At 48.2% G+C, this 19,698-nt stretch overlaps 1 protein-coding gene across 1 annotated transcript; it reads right to left on the bottom strand.

Moving 5' to 3' along the window:
• Window positions 1-383: 383 nt before the first annotated feature.
• On the bottom strand, window positions 384-18,975 carry GABRQ (gamma-aminobutyric acid type A receptor subunit theta). The gene is made up of 9 exons (XM_012439280.2): window positions 18,660-18,975; window positions 16,638-16,726; window positions 11,641-11,708; window positions 10,349-10,569; window positions 8,561-8,643; window positions 8,032-8,169; window positions 7,297-7,449; window positions 6,100-6,356; window positions 384-5,329 (listed from the first exon to the last, which is right to left on the bottom strand). Exons 1-9 carry the CDS (start codon window positions 18,806-18,808, stop codon window positions 4,592-4,594), a joined length of 1,896 nt encoding a protein of 631 aa, XP_012294703.1. The 5' UTR covers window positions 18,809-18,975; the 3' UTR covers window positions 384-4,591.
• Between the last annotated feature and the right edge of the window lie 723 nt (window positions 18,976-19,698).

Below are 19,698 nucleotides of genomic sequence, written 5' to 3'. Positions count from 1 at the left end.
CATCCACATTGGCAAAGAAGACTTTTCAAACAATTTTTTCTTTATAAAGACCACTTTCTCTGTTCCTTCCACCCTATAAAACTGAACTAAATTTCCACCTTGTATTTTGGCACCACAGTGGCCTGTTCTAAAAGCTTTGTTTTAAATGATTAAGAATGGCTTCTGCAAAATTCAAAACTTACTTAAACTGTGCTGTTGCTAATTCCCCTCAGCTTGAAAACCATGGCTTCCACTGTTCCGGAGTATAAGGAGGTCAATGTGCAAAGCTGTGAGAAGGCCACGGCAAGCGAGTGATGGAAGCCAGAGGCTTCATTGGCCCACACAGCTGTTCCGCGCAATATCTTCTAATCCAACAGAGAGGGAACACAATGGTCTGGCAGAGTACTTGCTATTATAGATATTTATTTTTCTCTTTTGGCTATTCACAAAATTTTATTTCAGTATATTTTTTCAGAAGCATAATTTTATGTTTCTTCATATTTTACTTTTTTGAAGTCTGGACCAGTCAAGGTCCTTTCCATGCAAAGATGTACATTTAATGAGGACAAAGAAGCCACCCAGTCACCTTATGAAGCTCTGCTGCTTTGTGCCCCTTTTTGGGTCAGGTCATCCAGGACACCCAGGTCTTGGTCCTTCTCTTTTGTTGGTTTTCACTGCCTGGGCCCAGCATCACTCCTGAAGACCTGCATGTGTGTGATTTTGCTCTACTGCATCTGCTTCACAGAGAGTCCCCCAGTACTGCCCAGTGTCAGGCACCACAGCCAGTTGTGCTAAGTTCGGGCACCTTTAGTTCTGCTGATGACTATTGACCCTGGGCACGCAGTCTGTCCAGCAAGATAGTGAGTGCAAAGTCTCACACAAATTGAGTCAATTGAAGTGATTCTGACAGACTGGGGCTATTTCATAATTTAAGTTTATCAAGGAGATACTTTAAAACCTTCCCCCTCCCTCCCCTGAAAACCCAACACTGACAATATAGATTTTATGTTGATCACAAAACACTACACAACACACACACACTACACTTTTAGTAGGACGAGTCACGATTTCCTTTGATGCTGGGCTATGGAATAGCTAGAAAGTTACTGCTCATCACCACAGCAGGGTACCATATGAGTGGGTAGTTTAATAAATGCATTCATTAGTTAATAGCTCTAAGGGGTTAGCTCTTATGTATGCGGAATGAGGAAACCTCATTAGGAATGGCCACAGTCTCAGCAAAACTCAGCTCTAAATATGCAAAGACTTTGCAGCCCTGCTGTTAACAAGATGACATGAATTGTGTGACAAGGTCCATTCAGACCCACCAGATCGTCCATGACCTATGCAAAGGCACCCTGCAGTGGCAGATGGAACCGGCAAGAACTTGGTCAGAAACGTGTCACACATCCCCACAACGAAATGACACTTCAGAAAGACAGACAAGGTATCCTTCCCATGACAGTGGCGAAGAAGGGATCCTAGGGGGAAAGTTGATGGGAAGGAAAGAAATAGAAGGTGGGTAGAAGAGTAAAATGGGGGTTGCTCCATCCCAGATGCTGCCCAAGCTCCAAACTACCAAGCATTCTGCACTTCCAGAGTTACTTGGTGTGAGGCGAGGAGAGGGAGGGGATGGAGGTAGCCAGCTGGAAGATGAGGGGTGACTGCCCGCTGGGGAGGGGCTGAGAAGGGGTTGGGGACAGCTGAGGACTCAATGATGCAGACGACAGACCACACACAAGACTCAACAAGGGGAGATCTGGCAATGTGCAGGCTAAAATGACCAATCCACGGGAAATTCAGAAGGTTCACGTTCCTGAAAGCGTGTCATTGCCAAATCTCCACCTCATTTTGACATATAACCTACGAGTACGGGTCGCAGTAGAGTTCAACTGCTCCCATTGCAGCACGTTAGGGCAAGATATTCTTTATAAAGTATAGCATTATATCTAGCTATATGGATCTAGAGATATTTACAACTGGCCTCGCTGCCTTTCCTCTGTGCTGTGAAGTGTTCATGTGCATTGTTGCCAGACAAATCTTAAAACTCTCTTTCTGTTCCCACTGCTCCAATCTCCCTTTATGAATTTATCCCAAATGAATTGCTTGCCACCACAGGGCTGAAAGCACCTCCACGGTACTGGAGCCCCAAATCCATGTCAAGCAACCAATGCTTAGGCTCAAGGAAGCCAGCCTTTCAGTAGCCATGCTGGGAGTGTCAGACATGGGGTCACTACTCTTCCCTCAACCTGAATCTCTGTATGGGGTATCCAAAAATAAAGAGGCAATTTTAGCTCTTCCAGAGGCAACTTTCTTGTTTTTAACTGTTGTACAAGATGTGTGTGTGTGTGTATATGTGTGTGTGATTGTGCAAGTGTCTTTCAGCATCACTCCGCAGCCTGTTACCCCCAGACATGTTCTTCTAGGACAAAGTGAAATGCTCTGGACTTGCAGCTTCTTCCATGGACTGACCACTTCCTACCTCAAGGCACTAGCTCACCACTTCTTATGACTACATTCACTTCCTCAGTCTTCTCTCTAGGAGACAGCACAGGTGGATGGAGGGACAGGGCAAAGAGTGGAAGCAAACCGGGAGATGCTGCTCCCTGGAACAGGAAATTGGAAAGAAACAGTCAGTTAAGTAGCCCGTCCAAACAGGGCCCCTCCAGCATATGGGAACAGGCCAAGGGAATTCTAGGGGTCTAGAAGGGTAACCAACAGGGAATATATATACTTTCAGAGGTATTTCCTTTCACACCCATTCAAATCAGATAAACATAGATATGCAGACATGCCCTTATATACATGCACTCAGCATACACCCGTGTGTACACAAGCACACACATACATAAGTCACACTTTCACAGGGATGTGCATGCACATGCATGCATCCATACATTGTAGATACAACTCTATACACACCAATAGAGATTTACACCACTAGATACAGCACTACGCAGCTTCTCAAATGGTTGTATATGTACACAGACACACCCTGATACATATGCATACACCCAGGTATATACAGAAACACAAACACAGAAGCACAGTTAAAAGGGTGAGTGCGTAGAGGCGTAAGGGACTGTGGGAGAGACTGCATAGGGAGGAAGAGGTGGCATATGTTGAGAGCTTGGCAAAGTTCACTCCCTCACAACCTCCATCAGTGAGGTCGAGCTGCTTGGCAAGTTGGCGTGCTGGCCAATCCTACTTCCGTTAGGGGCCCTGCTCAATGGGCAGTGAGTGTGTTCTTCATCTGCTCACTTCATGCTCATTGGCTGGTCACCAACCTATTCCTGCAGAGATGCCCCAGGTGCTGTAAGATGTGGTGGGGGCCCTCTGGAGCACCCCCTTTGGGGTGGGAAGAAAAGGGAATGCCTCAGTTGAGAGTCAGGAGGAAAAAGACAAGAAAGACCAAGTGGGGTGGATGTACCACTCACTGGCTGCATGTCCTCAAGCATGGGGCATAAGCTCCATTTGTTTTCCCTGGAACACTGGGGACAATGTGCTTTGCCTTCCCTGGCTTACAGGGTTCCTATGAGGCTTCAGTGATGTAATGGGTCAGGGAGCTTGTGGACACTTACTGTGCACTAAACAAATAGAAAAGATTAGTAAATAGATTTACAATAGATATTCATCTGCTAGTCTAGATCACATGGTAAAATAGCAAGTCTGAATTCTCCTAACCCTGGTGTTTATTCGCCAAGTGCTGTAACTGGTGATCAACTCAGCAACTGATAGAAAGCTAACTCCTGACTTAGACAGAGGTATTGAGTCTCTATTGTCAAACATTCTGAAGCAGAAACATAGGCAAGAGAAGTTCCAGTCCCTCCACAGAGACCAGCACAACCGTGTAATTTCTAACCTGACATCACCCCCACCCTCTGCCAACCCCACAAGCTGGGTATGCGCTCTCACCCTGATGTCTCACTCTGCAGCCTCACCCATCCACATTCCTCTCCCACCCTTGCATCACAACACCACACTCAAACACAACAAATATGGTGTGGGAAAGGCACTTGCAAATGCTCCCTAAGTTTCCTATAGGCAGTTCCCTGAATTTCCAAGCCATGGCTAGTCCTTTCTCTGTGCACCCCAGACCAACCCAGCTTGACTTTTTTTCTATAAAGCCCTACGCAGAGGGTGAGTGAGATCCATAATCCCTAGGAGGAAACAAAACAGAAGAAAAAATGTAATGAAAAAGAAATGCTGACACCTCAGGGGAACAGAAAAGACCCCAGAAATGTTTGTGGGCAAGGCCGAGATCCTTGCCCCATCCCCCAATCTGGCTATTCTCTGTCCTCTAAACATTTCCAGTGGCTTTTCTATGCTTATTCCTTGCTACAAGTCTTCGAAAAGGTGAGAGTCTTCTAGCACGAGGGGAACTCCATGTGCTGTTTACCTCCAACTCCTCCTCAATCCCGTCCCTTCCAGTTAGAACATCTTCTTTCCAATGACTCCCCGTCCCATGTTTATAAAGAGAAGGACTGAACTCATTGGGGTGCCCAAATAACCATAAAATAAAAGGAACAAAGGAAAGAGAGAAAAACAAACCCAAAAGAAACTGTGAAAGGAGCACAGCACGGTGCTCTTGCCGTTCTAGGGCACTGGGAGACTAATACGTATGGTATACCCAGTAAACAATGTTGAACAACCCAAAGGCCAGAGGGAAGAGGGACCGGGACCACTTGTCAACCTTAGGGACATAGTCAGGGTTAAAGAGATCAAAAGAGAACCCTTCAGTGAAGGAGCACCCAGGGCTTGGGGGGCTACTGTCCTCAGACTCTGAGCTACTGTCCTTTTGGGCATAGGCCATGAGCTCATCATCATTAAGGCCCCAGCTACTGCCAGTACCACACTTGAGTTGCTCCTCAAGGCCAAGGTAGCTGCTCTTGACATTGCTTTCATCAAGATCCCAGCCTGCTTCTTGCACACCATTCTTGCCATGGTGAAGCATGGGCATCCCACTGGGGCCATGGTCATGGTGCTCATCTGAGCTCAAGCTCTCATCGGAATCTTCAGGGTCGTGGGTCACAGGATGGCCATAGACCTCGGCACGGTTGCAGATTTCGGTAGGAATAATACTGTCATTGGCCTGGAAACCATTAAAGTGAACACCATAGCTCTGCCAGGCCTGCTCTGAGGTGGAGGGGAGATCGCTCAGGCTTTCTCCAGTGGCCAGGGGGGCCTGGCCTGTGACATAAATGAGTGGGCTGAGGTTTTCCGAGGTGGCCAGCTGGGCCTGCTCGGAGGTGGACGTCAAAGAACCGAGGCTTTCCAGGCTTGCCAGGGGGGCCTGCGCTGGGATGATGGGGAGAGAGCTGACTCCGTCTTCCACGTTAATCAGGCCATCCTTTGAGGAGATAATGGATAGGCTCATCAGTTTCATATCAGCTAGATGGATATGCATTGGGGGGAGGGAGGAGGGAAGGGACTTCCCTCAACAGCACTGGCAATGTTACTGCTAATCTCTTTGACACATAGAGCCAGCTCCTCTTGGGGTCTCTGGCGTTCAAGGGGTGAGGAACAGGACCAATAGGCTGTTAGCATGCAAGGGAAGGCCATGGTGGCTGCCACGCCAGTGTCTCCCTGGGGGCAGCTGCTCCCTCGGGAGTGCTATGTGGTGGATGGGTGCTTGCTCAGGTAGGCAGAGCTGGGCTTTCTGCGAAGGAGGGAGGTAGCTGGGCAGTAATGTACTGCCCATGACAAGAGCCTCAGCATTGCCTTGGGAGTCTGAAGTGCCAAGGAAGGAGGCGTAGGCAGGCCAGCCTCTCCGGTGTCTGTCTTCCTTTCAGCCTCCCTGTGCCCATCTTCCCTTCCAGCTTCATTGCCTGCTCTGGAAGCATGCAAGGTGGACCAAATTCTCTCCAAAGGTCTGGAGAAATTTAGCTCTGCCACTTACTTGCATTGTTACCTTGGACAATGATCATCTATAAAGGAGTGATGAGAAATAGTACTACTTCTTTGTTGTATGTTGTGTGTGTGCTGTGTGTGTATGTTTTGTGTGTCTGCACGTGTGTGTGTGCATATTTAAAAAGCTAAGAAATGTGAAAGGGTCAAAAGCACTAAGCCTGGGCGCAAGAGGTGCTCAGGGAAAGCTGATTGTCAGTCAAAAAGTCAAACCTGCACGTTTCCCACCACCATTTGCTGGTAGCGGTAGCGGGCAATGACTCTTCGGGGTCTTCTGCGTCGCCTAGTTTGGCGCCGAGGTCCTCGACTGTAGAAAAGATAGTTGATGTAGACATACTCCAGCAAGGACAGGAACACAAAGAACAAACACACGAGGATATAGATGTCAATGGCCTTGATACAGGAGATGTTGGGGAGTTTATCCCGCAGATGTGAGTCGATGGTGGTCAGGATGAGCATTGAAGTTAGGCCTGTAAGCAACACAGTACAGGCTTAGTCTCCTCTGATGGCTAACATTCTTGGCAACCCGTTGGGCCCAAAGCCAAACATCACATTCGGGGTGGGGAGGGCCCACAGCAAAGGCCTGCAGCTCTCTCTTCATTCCTCTTCCCCCATCTTTAAACTCAGACTATGCTTCAATGGTTCAATGACTTCCTATTGCTCTTAGGGTCAAGTCTCAAACCTTCAGCTACAGCTTCATAGCAGTTTACATCTTCAGCCCCACCTTGCCCTATGATAGACCCTTTCCCTTTTGCCTTCCTTTAGATCCTAAAGGAAGGTTTTCTGAGCCCTCAACTATTACACAGATATAAAGCTTTAGTCTAGAACATGCTCCTAAAGAGGGAGGCTGAGGAGTCTGCCCTACAGACGGTGAAGGAGAAACCAGATCTGGATCTGACATTCCGTTGGGTGGGGTCAGACAAACCAGGCAGTTCATCTCTTAGGTCTCTTCTTGGCACTGCTCAAATATTTTTCATGGCTCCCCATGCTTAGACATGAAGTACAATGTCTTCCTAAGCCTGCCCAGGCTGTCTTTCGGCTGCTCTTCTCAACTCCTCAGCTCCTGTTCCAGACTGACCCTGTAATTCAGCCCCCTTTTAATGGCCTCTATGATCTAAACCTATGACTTGTCCATTTACTTATAGATTCAAGAAATAATGAATTCTGGTACTTTGGGTTCAACAGGCCAAGATTCCAACCTTGAATTTTTTTTTTTTCACATCTGTCTCTAACATTAGTCTCTTTATTGGGGATTGGCTGTGCACCTGTACAAAGGTACAAATGCCTACTGGAAAAATCCTTATTTCTGCCTGTGTAGTCACACGCTGTTCCAGGTTCTTTTTCCTTATTCTCAACTTTTTTCCGAGCCAAATGTCCCAAATTCCTTCCTAGGACAGAGACAGAACCTACCAATTGTCACCCTGGCTGCAGAGGAATCATAGTTCATCCAAAACGATATCCAAGAGGTAACAGTGCTGAGGACAGTAGGCCAGTAGACCTGCACAAGGTAGCTGTTGACTTCCCTCTGAACCTGGAACTTCAGGATCAGGCGTATGTAGGAACCTGGCAAGGAGACGCATTGGAATTAGGGTGGCAGGGCTGAGGGGATTTGCAGCAAAAGGGCGGAGAGGTCCAGGATGAAGAAGGAGGGGAGGAGGGAAGAGCAATGGGCAGTTCAGCTTCTAATTCTCCATCCAGAGGCATCCAGCTTGGGCAGACTGCAGATCTGGTTCTGTTTGCTGCACCAGCAGGCCAGTGACAATGGCCTATCTCAGAAGGCCCATGAGCATAGCAAGTCTGCTCTGTCCACCTTCCTTTCTCACTTGCTCCATGTTAGGTGAAGTTTGGAATGGGAGAGACAAGAGATGTTCCCAAGCTGCAAACAGATGGAGGGTGAAAGGCCAGCCCTCAGAGGAGCATGAATCTTTTACACCTGCAGCGTGTTGCGAACCTGGCTAAGTGTTTCCACAGCCATTCTTCATTGGCAGATCATGAGCCATTGGGGCTTTATTAAGGGGCTGGGGCCAGTAGGAAATGGGAAAGGAGACATTCAGAGAGTGTAAGAGCCAAAATCAGAGGCCGCCAGGAGATTATGGAGGTGCAAGGGGAACACGAGACAGGAGAGAAGGAAGAGGTCAGACCCACCTGTGTAGAAATACACCTCCTTGCTAGTAATCGTTCTCCCCAGGAAAGTGAACTGAGGGATATGCAGCTCCTTGGTCATGTGGATGGCATTCCCATTGTCATCCCAGAATAATATGATGTCTTCAACCGTGTAGCCATCTGGGAAGGAGAGAAACAGACAGGTAGTCTCAGATTCTTAGAAGGAAAGAAAAGCACAAAAAAGACATGCTGCAAGCTTCTACCCACTAACTGGCGCACACTTTGCCAACAGTAAGGTGCTATTTTCCCAGAGGACGTTTACACTCTAAAGACCACCTGGTCCCAGATGCCATATTTATACATCTATGTATCAATGAATCATCTGTCATCTATCTATCTCTCTACCATCTTTCTCTCTTTATTTCTATCATCTATGTATTTGGAGAGAGAGAATGGGGGTGGGGAGGGAGCACAGGAGAGACACTGTGCCTTTTACTGTCAATTCAGCCTCTGATTTCCTGATCACCCCAGCTCCAGGTAGGGAAGAGGCGGCCATAGGAGACGTACGTACAGCTCTCCACTACCAGTTTGCAGGCCTGCTTGTCCATAGGGAATTTATGCAGATCCAGAGAACAAGCTGCTGTGGTGGTCAGTCTGCAAAGGCAAACAAAAAGGAAGGAGAAAGTGAGTCAAGCCTATACACATCCATTGCTGAGGAAACTGCAGGGCTGGGGAGGGAAGAGTTACCTCAGGGACTGACCCATGTGTAGCGAGGAGAGAGGAAATTTGTATGTGACAAAGTAACCAAGAGACCTGGCAGCACATAAACAGAGAACACATGTGTGGCATGTCAGAAAACTGCAGGGTGTCACATGGGAAGGGCCCTGGAGGAAATTGAATGCAGAGATAGAAAGGGGTGCTTCCTAAAGAAGTACTGGGACCAGCAAGAGAAAACTGTGCCACACCAAATCAGCTGAGACTCACATGCACGTAAGGTATACATGCACGGTTGGGAGCCTTGATCCAGGCCTGCCTCTGGCCACATCTGCACACATGCCAGAGGTGCAGGCCTATGTGGATACTGGGGACTAGCAAAATGTCAGCGGGTGCGAAATGGACACAAGGGCGGACCATGGCACTATCGGCAGTACATGGAGTGGGCAGGAGCTTTAAGTTGCAATGTGGTGGGTGCATCCATAGAAGAATCTGAGGAGGGGGTCTCAGAGGCACTGAGAAAGTGGGAGAAGTGTCCAGTGGGAGAAAAGACAAGACACAAGCTCTCCACAGCCTCAGCTGGGAGACTCTGCTCCACCCCTTATTCTGCCCTTCTCATCTGGTAACCCCAGCTGAGTCCCTTTCAATTGCTGGCTCGAAGTAATTTCCATTTTGTACACTGGATATGGTGTGTGCATGTGTGTTTTTCTCCCTTCTATGAATTCTCCATGCAGCATTATTCAGCTATTGCCCCCTTTAAGTAGAACAAGTGTGACCAGTGACCTGTTCCCTGTGAGTCCTGTTATTTTCTGACTCCAGAGCCTGGGTCTGTGGGAAGGTGGATGGAAAAAGGAAGGAATGGAGCAAGAGCTCCGCAGAGAAAGAGAAATCCAGTTATTAGATCTGTAAAAACTGTAAGAGCTGAACCCTGGTAGCTACTTCACAGACACATTCTGAGCTATACCGATCTCTTATACATGTCTTTGGAGACAGTTTATAAGAGATGCCACTGTGAGGAGAGCCTTGGTGACTGTCTGCTATGCTATGATTAGACTAATGAGGAGTCTCAGCTTGCAATTGTTCTGTGTGTGCAGAGCCACAGACCAGAGACCCATGCTACACACACCCTGCCCCTCCACCCTCCTGGGGTTCTTGCATGATGCATATATGACTGATGGCAGAAAGCAGCCCCCTCCCTCGTTCACGGCATGGACTTCAGCATTCATCTTCTCCCTCCCTCACTCCCTGGGAGAGAAAAGACAAAGAACAGAGTGCAGGCAACACTAGGTGGAGGGAGAGGTCCTTCAGTTGAGGGAATCAAGGAGGACTTCTTGACCAAGGGGGCATTTGAGTTAGGGATTTCAGGGTGGGAAAGGTTTCAACTCATGGCAAGGGGGAAAGGACTGACCAATCCAGACAGAAGGAACAGCAGAAGCCAAGGTGTAGGGACAGAACAGCTAAGGGCATCTGTGGGAAACTGTGAAAGTTCCACTTTGGCTACTGGGTAGAACAAGTGAGGGGGGACGTTCAAGACAGGCTTGGAAAGCAATGGGTGCCTTTGTGTGTCCCTTAGAGTGTGTTTGTAGAATATTCAGTAGGAAGAAGGAAGTCTGCTGGGACATCCCCAGACCCCTAGGGCACTCACCGGATGCCATACCGCACCGTTCCATCTGGGTGAAGCTGAAACACACGATTTTCCACAGTCACATCATGCACGAAACCATCCTTGCTATTCAGAAAGTAGCAGTCAGGGACCCACAACTTCTCATACATCCGATAGTCCAGGGTCAGGTTCAGGGTGGTCTCATAGTATGCTAAGCGTGAATCTTTCCAAGTCTGATGAAAAAACATCGTGATTGTATAGTCCTGGAAAGATAAATGTAAATTTCAGCTGTAAGTTTGGTTGTCCAGCACTCCATTCTTGGTGTGTTTGTGGTGTGTGTGTATGTGTGCGTGCACTTGTGTATGCCTGTTTTTAAAATTTTATCGGAATGAAATAATACTGTATATATACATAGTTCGCTTCTTTCATGCAACATTTTCTTTGTGAGATTAACTTGGCGGATATGTGTAATTATAATCTGTTCACTGGCTTTGGTGGATAACATATGAATATACCATGCATATTATCATGTGAACATACCTATCTTAACCATGATTAAATAGAAATGATGAAGTAGAAGTTCCACTTTATCTCCCTGCCAAGAGCCAAGAGCTGCTTCTGCTTCGTCAACATTGGTATTTTCTGACTCTTGACTTTTGCTAAACTGGTGTGTAATGCGTTCTCATTGTGGTTTTATTTTGCTTTACTAACAAGACTAAGCATCTTTTCATACGTTTCATATATTTATCTGCTATTTAGTTTTCTTCACAGAAGTGAGATTCTTGTTCACATTCTGTGATAATTTTTCTATTGGTTTAAAAATATTCTTACTAATTCACAAAATAATGCATATTTTGATTATCAGTCCTTCATGTTGCAAATATCTTAGTCCACTGTGATCGATCCTTTCACACTTGTTATAATGGTTTTGTTTGTTTTGTAAAACAGAAGTTCCATAAATTTGGTGAAACAGAATTTCAATACACTTGAAGTTACCAGATTTGTTTTTTTGTGGTCTGTGTTTTCTGTGTCTTTTTAAAGAGATCCTTACCGACTGCAAGACACAAAGCCAGTGTTCTACACTCTCTTTTAAAAGCTTTATAAGCCTTTCACTTGTGAGTCTATAATCCATCTGGAATCGTGTTTCTGGATGTGGTGTGATGTAGGGGTTGAATTAATGTACTTTTTATTCTGGGTGGCTGCAGTGTCCCAAACCTACCTTGTTCCCTTATGTGAGTTCTGTCACAGGTCAGAACAACTGGACTTGGCTTATGAGCCTGCTCCTGTCTCATGTCCTCTGTTCCCAACCCCATGGCTGGAACTAACACACTTACCATATTCATTTCTGAGATCTGTTCAATGCTGGTGACATAAATAGATATTCTCACAGGCACAGGGGCACCTAGAAGACAGAAAGATGCAATTACATGAAAGGTAGAATAAAGGTTCAGAGCATAAACTTGAGAGCCAGACTGCCTGGGTTTGAACCCTCTTTGACATTTGTTAGTTGTATGATCCTCACTAAGTCACCTAACCATGCTGAGTCTTAGTCTCCTCATGGGTAAAATGGGTATAGCGATAGCACTGATGTCATAGTTAGTGCAGGCCAAGAACTTAGACCAAGGCCTGGCCCATGATATGTGCAGAGGAAGGGGTCAGGGCAAAATAGAGAGAACGTGAAGGGACGAAGCACTCCTTCTCAACGTTTTCCTGATAAAAGCTGAAAAGCAATTAACGCCAAAGCATGAGCCAAGATTCATGGTTGTGTGTGTGCATGTTTGTGTATGTGAGTGAATGTGTGAGTGTGTTTGTGGGAGTACATGTGTGTCTATGTGTAAGTGACTGTGTGAGCTGTGTATATGAGTGTATGTGAGCTTGTTCATGCATGTGCGTGAATTTGTGTGTTCATGTGCAGGTGAATGTGCCAGTGTGTGTAAGCATGTTTGTGTATAAGTGAATGCGTGAGCATGTTTGTGTACTTGAGTGTGTTGTATAGAAGTAAATGTGTGAGCATGTGAAGGTTTGTAGGTGTGTTGTGTGGGAGTGAATGTATGATTGTGTTCATGTGCAAGGGAGGGTATGAATATACGTTTGTGAGCTTGTCTGTGTGAGAGTGAATGCATGAACACATATATATGAGTTTATGTGAGCCTGTCTGTGTGTGAATATGTGAGTGTGGTTTAGTGGCACTGAAGATATGAGCATAAGTGTGTTCCATAAGTATGACTGTGTTCATGTGGAAGTGAGAGTGTGTGAATGCATGTGAGTGTGTTGGGCTAGTGAATGTGTGAGTGTGTGCATATATTAGAATGTGTGAGGCTGAGTGTGTGCATGTATTAGAGTGTTTGAGCCTTTCATGTGTCAGTATATTTGTGTGTCCATGTGTGAGTGAATGCATGCGCATGTTCATGTATGTGAATTAGTTGTGTTGACATAAGTGTACACGAGCATGTTTGTGTATTGTGTGATGTGTCCAAGTGTACTGGTATACTCATGTATATAGAAGACTATATTAGCATGTTCGTGTATGTGAGAATTGTCACATGGGTGAATGCAAGAGTGTGTGTAAGCATGTTAATGTGCATATTCCTGTCAATGTAGATGTGCGTATTTTCAGCAGGTGAGTGAATCTGTGAGCATATTGTGAACACATTCATGTGACTGAGTGAATTTGTGAGTGTTTCTGTGTATGTGAGCATGCTCACGCATGACTGAAGGTGTGATTATGTTTATGTGTGTATGTGTGAGCATGTGCTTGTGTGTGAGGATGTTAATATGTGTCTTCATGTTTTTGAGTAAATTTGTGAGTGTGTGTATGTAAGCACATTTGTGTGTGAGTGAATGAGTATATTCATATGTGTAGGTAGATGTGAGAGCATGTTTGTGTGTGTGTTAATGTGTGAATGAATTTGAGTGTGGTCTCATAACGTGTGTAGTAAGTGTGTGAGCATGTTTGTGTGTGTGAGAGCATGTTAAAGTTCATGAATAAATTCATGAAGGTGTTTGATGTGTATGTTTGAGTGAATGTGGGTGCATGTGAGTGTTAATGTGAATAAATTTGCACGTGTTTGGGAGCATTTTGAGTGTGAGTGAATGCATACATTCATGTGTGTATGTGGATTTGTGACTATGTTTGGTGTATGTAAGCATGCTAATGTGTTAGTATAAGTGAATGTGTGATCATGCTCAGTGGGTGTGTCTATGTGTGAGAATGAATTCGTGAGCGTGTTCATGTGTGTGAGTGCACAGGTGGGGGTGACTGTGTGTTAATGTGTGAGTGTGACAGCATGGGAATGTTTGTGCTAGTGTACTTCTGCCTCCTAGTTTTTGTTCACACCCAGGTGTTAGCACTGTCCACTGGCAGGACTCAAATGTGGTCATGGATGTGAAAATACGTAGTAAACTGTAAGGCACTGTGGGCAAATCCATTTTTATTGTTCGCTCATCAGCTCAAAGCTTTCTACACCCAGCCCTACAGCACGGCCCTTAGTCTCCGCGTATTACATCACACTGCTGCTACGGGAACACACATGATACTTGCAATTCAGCCTGCTGGTTTCACTGCAGGCTGATTGCCCAGAAGCTGAGCTGCAAAGAAAGAAATGTGTTATTCCAAGCCCAAAGCTTCACAAAGGAAAGCACTATTGGGAATAAGCATCTGAATAGCAGCCATGAAGTAAATGAGTCTGTGTTAGGGTACAGCCCAGACTCCGGCATCCAGGCCTATTGTGAACAAGCCCCAGTGAAGTGTTATGTGATGACAGGAGTTCTGAGAAGCACAGTTCTTGATGACTGCCTTTCAGGCTCCCCACATGCTGTGTTAGGCAGGCAACAGGCTCCGCAGAGGCCAGGCAGCCAGCGACACCTCCAGTGTTAGACTTCCCCAGACCATTCCGCATGACTCAGGCAACTCCTTTCCTTGTGGTGGAATGCTGGGGACCCTAAAGGGCTAGGCCAGAAACCTGTTGAAGGACTCCTAGTTGAAGGGTACGTGGGAGCTGAAATGCAGCTCACATTCCCCTCACCAAGCTCTGAGTCCTGGCACAGGGATGCCGCTTGGAGGAAGGGAACATTCTTCCAATTTATTCCCTTAAAGGGGAATCTTTTGTGCTAGTAGTGGTCAGGATGAGAATTTAGGTGCAGAATCCCACATCTCTAAATAGATAAAGGGGATGGGGATGATTAACGTCCTGATAAGGAGTCTAAATACCATGTCTAGGATGATGGCCCCAGACTATCACTGTCCCATCCTGCCCCTTCAGGAAGGCAGGAAAAGTGGTGGGGGGTAATCACCTCCCTATCTCCTGGAACCCACTTCCTCAACTCCACTTCCCACCTAGCGGATGCATGAAGGAATGATGAAAATATCTCATTCATTCCTTCACAGTATTGGGTGCCTATGTCATGCCAGGTGCTAAGCTAGGTGAAGCCCTCAAGGGCTGCCTTTTGCCATAATGCAGAGTCCCAGTTCTCTTACCCAGAAGGAATTGGCTTTGTTAATTTTCTCTGGATCTTCCTCCTCTTCTCACTGTCCCCCACATGCAAGGAAGGACTAAGGCTCTCCTGTTTGAACTGGACCACAGTTAAGTGAGGCCCCTGCATGTGGGGGATGTCTGCGGAAGTGAGGGGGGATATGCTCTGAAACTCTCACAGAGGGGAATTTGATTCTGTGTCTAGTGGGGGGTCATACAGGGAGTCCTGGGGTCCTCAGACTCTGACTACCTTGGCCTAGCTATCCCATCAATGGGCCTCTCCTCTGACACCCACCGTGCAACAGCCTCAGACCTAGAGCATGTGCTGCCCCCTTCTGTTTAAATGCTAGAAGGTCCTGAGTTGTCCTTGCCCTCTCACCTTCACCTGCTGTTTGGCTGAATCAAGCCAGGGATTCAGGTTTTCTCCCATGCTGCAGGTGTGCACGGCCACAAAGCTTAGGGTAACCCTCCGCAGAGACTGATTCTTGCCCCTGCTCCCTCCCGCTGGCCCTGGACGCCTGCAGAGATATCAACCTGGCCCTGAAATAGTGGGGAGAACGTGGTTGGTGTCCTCAAATGGTTGTTGGTCAGCCGCTGCTGAGAAACGTGAGAAAGGCAGCTGATCCAAAAGATCCCAAAGTCGCTGCCATACAAGGACGTGCTGCCGGTACTCTAACACCTGGATTCTGAGACGGTCAGACCTCTATCCCTTAGGGACCCACCCAGAACAGGTGCCCTTTCTACCCTAGCTTCCCAGCATGCTCTCTGCTTGAATCCCTGGGGCTGTGCCTTCTGCTCTCACACTCCGGAGGGAGCACGGGAGCAAAGGTGAAGCACCAGTCCAGGGTTCCACCTCCAAAGCTTAGGGGTTTTCAAGGGGACGCTCCCCAGGCCAAATTAGTCTATCGCAGGGGCCGAACTCTCTCAGCTGTTTGTTCTTAGGGTGGTGACAAAGTGTACTAGGAAGACCTCTATTCATATGCACAAATGCAGACCATTAGCTTTCATTAACCCTTTAGAGCGGGAGCTTCCTTTGAGCTGGAATGTGACTAACCTCTGTTTAATGCACCGTTTGTTTTCTTTGTCCTTGATGTAGGTTTCCTAGGTGTCCCCTGGGCTAGAGAACGCTGTGTTGGCTATGCACGGTCGGGGTAGGTTGCCTGTCATTTAAAGCTGTGTGGTCCAGGCTAGTCACCCTTTCTAAATGGGAGGCTAAGTACAAAAATGAGGGAGAAACTCATGTATGATTTTCCTGGGGGTTTGTGCGTCAGTTTCTTTGTCATTTCTAATCTCAGGACCAGAGATCTGAGTACTAGGCTGAGGAATTTGGATTTTAATTGGCAGTTAGATAAAACCATTAAAAGTTCCTGAGGTGATTGGGCTGGATTTATAAAGACCACACTGACTGCGGTGTCTTGAGCAGACTGGGAATGAGGGAGCCGAGGTGGAAGTGCCCAGGGCCTGGGAGGGTTAAGTACACTAGATAGAGAAGACCATGCTCTCAGTTTTGAAAGGGCAGAATGGGACAACTGGCCAGGGTGTGAAGAATATGCTGAAGAGCTGGAGCAGAAAACTCTAGCTTAAGAAACGCGCACACTGCATCCTGTACACACACTTCCGTGCTTAGCTCTTTGCCAGCCACAACACTGTAAGGGGATTGTGAAGGAGGAAGAAGGCTCTTATGCATCTGAAGCCAGCGAAGTGAGAGAAATTACAGGGTGCAGAGGGCCTGGTGGTGTTTCCTTGCTGGTCTCTGCAGAGGCACAGGTGTGGAGCCTGCGGGGCGCCGTTGGTCAGCTTACTGTGTCTCAGCTTTAGGACGCCTAATCCAAGTTCTCTAGTGTCTGCATATGGCTTACCTCCAAAATTCGGTCTCAGGCGGACATCGTATCTCGACAGCACCCTGTCCAAAATCTTTTGAGCCACAGCTTCATTTGCACAACCTTTGCTGAAACGGAGAAATCATAAGTAAATGCTGTCAACTTGGGGCGACTTGCCAGTGGTTGCCTTGCTAGGGCCTTTTCTTGTCCAGCACATACGCGGACATGTCCAGTCATACGTGTACGCACCATCTCTCCCTGCTCCCCTCCCTCCCCATGGTGAGTCAGTCAGAAGCACAGCAGTGACGCAGACTCCTCTTCTCTCACCCCTTCCCAGCTTTAATCCAGAGGGTGGGGCTCAGAGATCCCTGTTACCAGGCAGGACTTAGGGGGGTGGTTGAGGAGAGGAGGCGGAGGCGGTAGGAGAAGGGGAGAGGAGGAAGAGTGGGCAGATGAAAGTCCTCAGAAAAATGCATTACTTCAACCCTTTCAAGAGCCCCATCTTGCAATCAGCCTGGACGCTGTTTTCTAGGTTGGTGGGGGTCCTTCGTCCAGGGGCACCTGATTGCCCCAGGAAAAGTCATCTTTCACTCTCAGTGCCCTCGGAAGATGAGCTCAAAGTCACATTTCTCCTCACCTGGGCTAGGGCTGGGCATTTTTTAGTCAATTTTATGTCAACCTTGTTTCTGTACACCTCTGTTTTCGAGACTTGGCATATGGCATATGACACACACAGAGAGCCTTGCTGATGTAGCTAAGATTTACGACCATCATCCACCCAAAACCATTTCAGATTCGTGGGACTCAGAGCTGTCCTCAAAAAGACATTTATTCTAGGAGCAAGTATCTCTCTTGCTAAGCATGTGCTTCCACCCTGGAGGTGTCTTGGGTGAGCCTAGGTAAGTGGACCCAGCTCAGTTCTGCGGAGAACTGGCCTTTCCAGAGATCTCTCACATGCTCACCCAATTCACCTAGACCTTCAACAGGGCTCCTTTCCCCCAAAGGGCTTGTAAATCAGAACAGGCCCTGGCATCACTGTGACTCTTTGAATCTTTGACGCATTGCCCGGCGAACGTCAGCCCCTGCAAATGTGTGTGTGTGTGCGCGCGCACGCGCTCATGTATGCATGTTCACTGGCGCAGTTTGGTATGTTGGGTTGAGGGCAACCCAACATACAGGGCTGTCTGCTGGAACCTTGCCAAACTAGCCCGTCCCCTTTTATGAGTACATGTTAATTTCTGGCTTGCCATTTAAACATTGTTTAAAATTATTCCTAATCATCTTTAATCAGAAATTTCATTTTGCAACATTTCAAAGTGTGCACATGAATTCTTCCCAAATTAAAGCAATTCATTCCCACCTGTTTCCAAGCACACATTACCCATGTGCTAATGCTCAGGATCTGTGTGATTTACATGTAAAGGCTTCAGATATTTACACACCGAAACAAACTTGAAATCAAAGAGAAAAATACCTGAATCTTCAAATATTTTCACGCGAGTAAGTATAAAAGTGCACCCATCCCAGACCACACGGTTTGTGGTTATTCAGACACGATCGCACTGTCTGGGCTCCGATGGGTTTGAGTAAATCATTTCTGTCTGCCGCATTGGAAAGAGTCCCTCACCCCTCAACACATGCATGCACACGTGCATGCCTCGGGGAATGGACTAAAATGTAGACTCAGACAGGTGTCTCTCCTCCTCCCCAATCCCACAGGTGCCAAAGCTGGGGAAAAGCTGCCAGGAACCTTAAATTCTTGGGGATGGATGGGCAGATCCTGGGACGAGGGCAACCCCCGCCCCCACCCTTCAGGCTGAGGTTTGGGCACAAGCGGGGCTCGGTCAGGGGCCGCAGTAACAGGTGGGTGGAAACACAGGGCTCCATTTCAACAACCCCATTCCACCTCACCCCTTCTAGGGGCCAACAGGCAGGGCCTGCGTGCTAGGGTTCAGCGAGCCGGGGTCCGATTTCCCCCAGCCCCCGCCGTCCAAGAGGCCAGAGGCCATCTGCCCGTCCCCATTCCTGTCGCCCCTGCCTAGCCTGGGGGTGCCCGCTTACCAGTTGAAGAGGTTCAGGACGACTTCGGGCACAGCGGAGGATAACTCGAAGTGGAATTTCGGGATGGGACGGGAGTAGTTACCCTCCGCGAGCCAGGTCCTGATGAGCAGCAGGATCACCGCGGCTCGCAGCATGCCTCGGATGCCCATGGCCGTGGCGTTCTGGGCTCCTAAGGGCGCGGAAGAAGGGGCCGCGAAAAGGGACAGAGGTGGGGTGGGGAGTGGGTCTCTACTAGGGCCGGGGGAGGAGGGATTGCTGGCCCTTCCCCAAAGAGTCGCCTCTAAGGAGAGAGCAGCGAGGGCACGGGAATTTGGGGGTGCTGGGGTCGGCCGGGATACCGGAGAAGAGAGCCGGGGCTGAGCAACCACCCAGCAGCTTTGCCGGACGCAGCGCCCTCCAGGGCGCGCCCGGCAGCTGCAAGGAGCGCTCTGTCCGCGGCCGCTCCTGGCTGCGACTGGACACAGATCCCAGCTCGCTGCTGGCTCCGCCCACTCCGACGACAGCACCGGCCCAGCCAATCGGACAGGTGTCAGGAGCCGCACAAAAAGGCGCGCGCTCCTGCCTCCGCCCGCAGCCTGCGCGCCGCCCGGCCCCCGCCCCTTCAGGCTTCCGCAGTCATCCCCCGGCCATCTCTAGACACAGACAGGGCGGGGCCGGGCTGGGGGAGGGGGAGGAGGGCTGGCTCCTGGGGGGCTGGGTCGGGAATCCGCCTCAAGGGGCATTGGGTCCTGTTTCTTCTCTGCAAAATGTAAAATGTGTGTTTCTCATGGAAGAAAGAGCCTGTGCCCAAGAGTTGTATTTAATGGTGAAGGGAGTGTGGTAATTTGACTGCCATGGCTGAATCTGCATTCTAAAAGACTTGGACAATTTTGGCGATCAGGAGGGACCCAACTGCTGGTCATTCCGTACCCTTGAGCCTTAAGTAACCCGGCGTGCCTTGCCTCTGGATGAGGTCAAGGGGGATCCTAATGGGTTTTGTGACAGGCCTCTGGCCCCAGCAGGAATGCTCCTCCATCAGGATGGACATTGGGCTCCAAGA

Source organism: Aotus nancymaae, unplaced genomic scaffold (assembly GCF_030222135.1).
Source record: "Aotus nancymaae isolate 86718 unplaced genomic scaffold, 86718_ANA_hifiasm-v0.15.2.pri h1tg000138l, whole genome shotgun sequence".
NCBI classification, from domain to species: Eukaryota; Metazoa; Chordata; class Mammalia; order Primates; family Aotidae; genus Aotus; species Aotus nancymaae.
The sequence above is the reverse complement of the archived record's forward strand: the minus strand, read 5'-3'. Positions and strand labels throughout refer to the sequence as shown.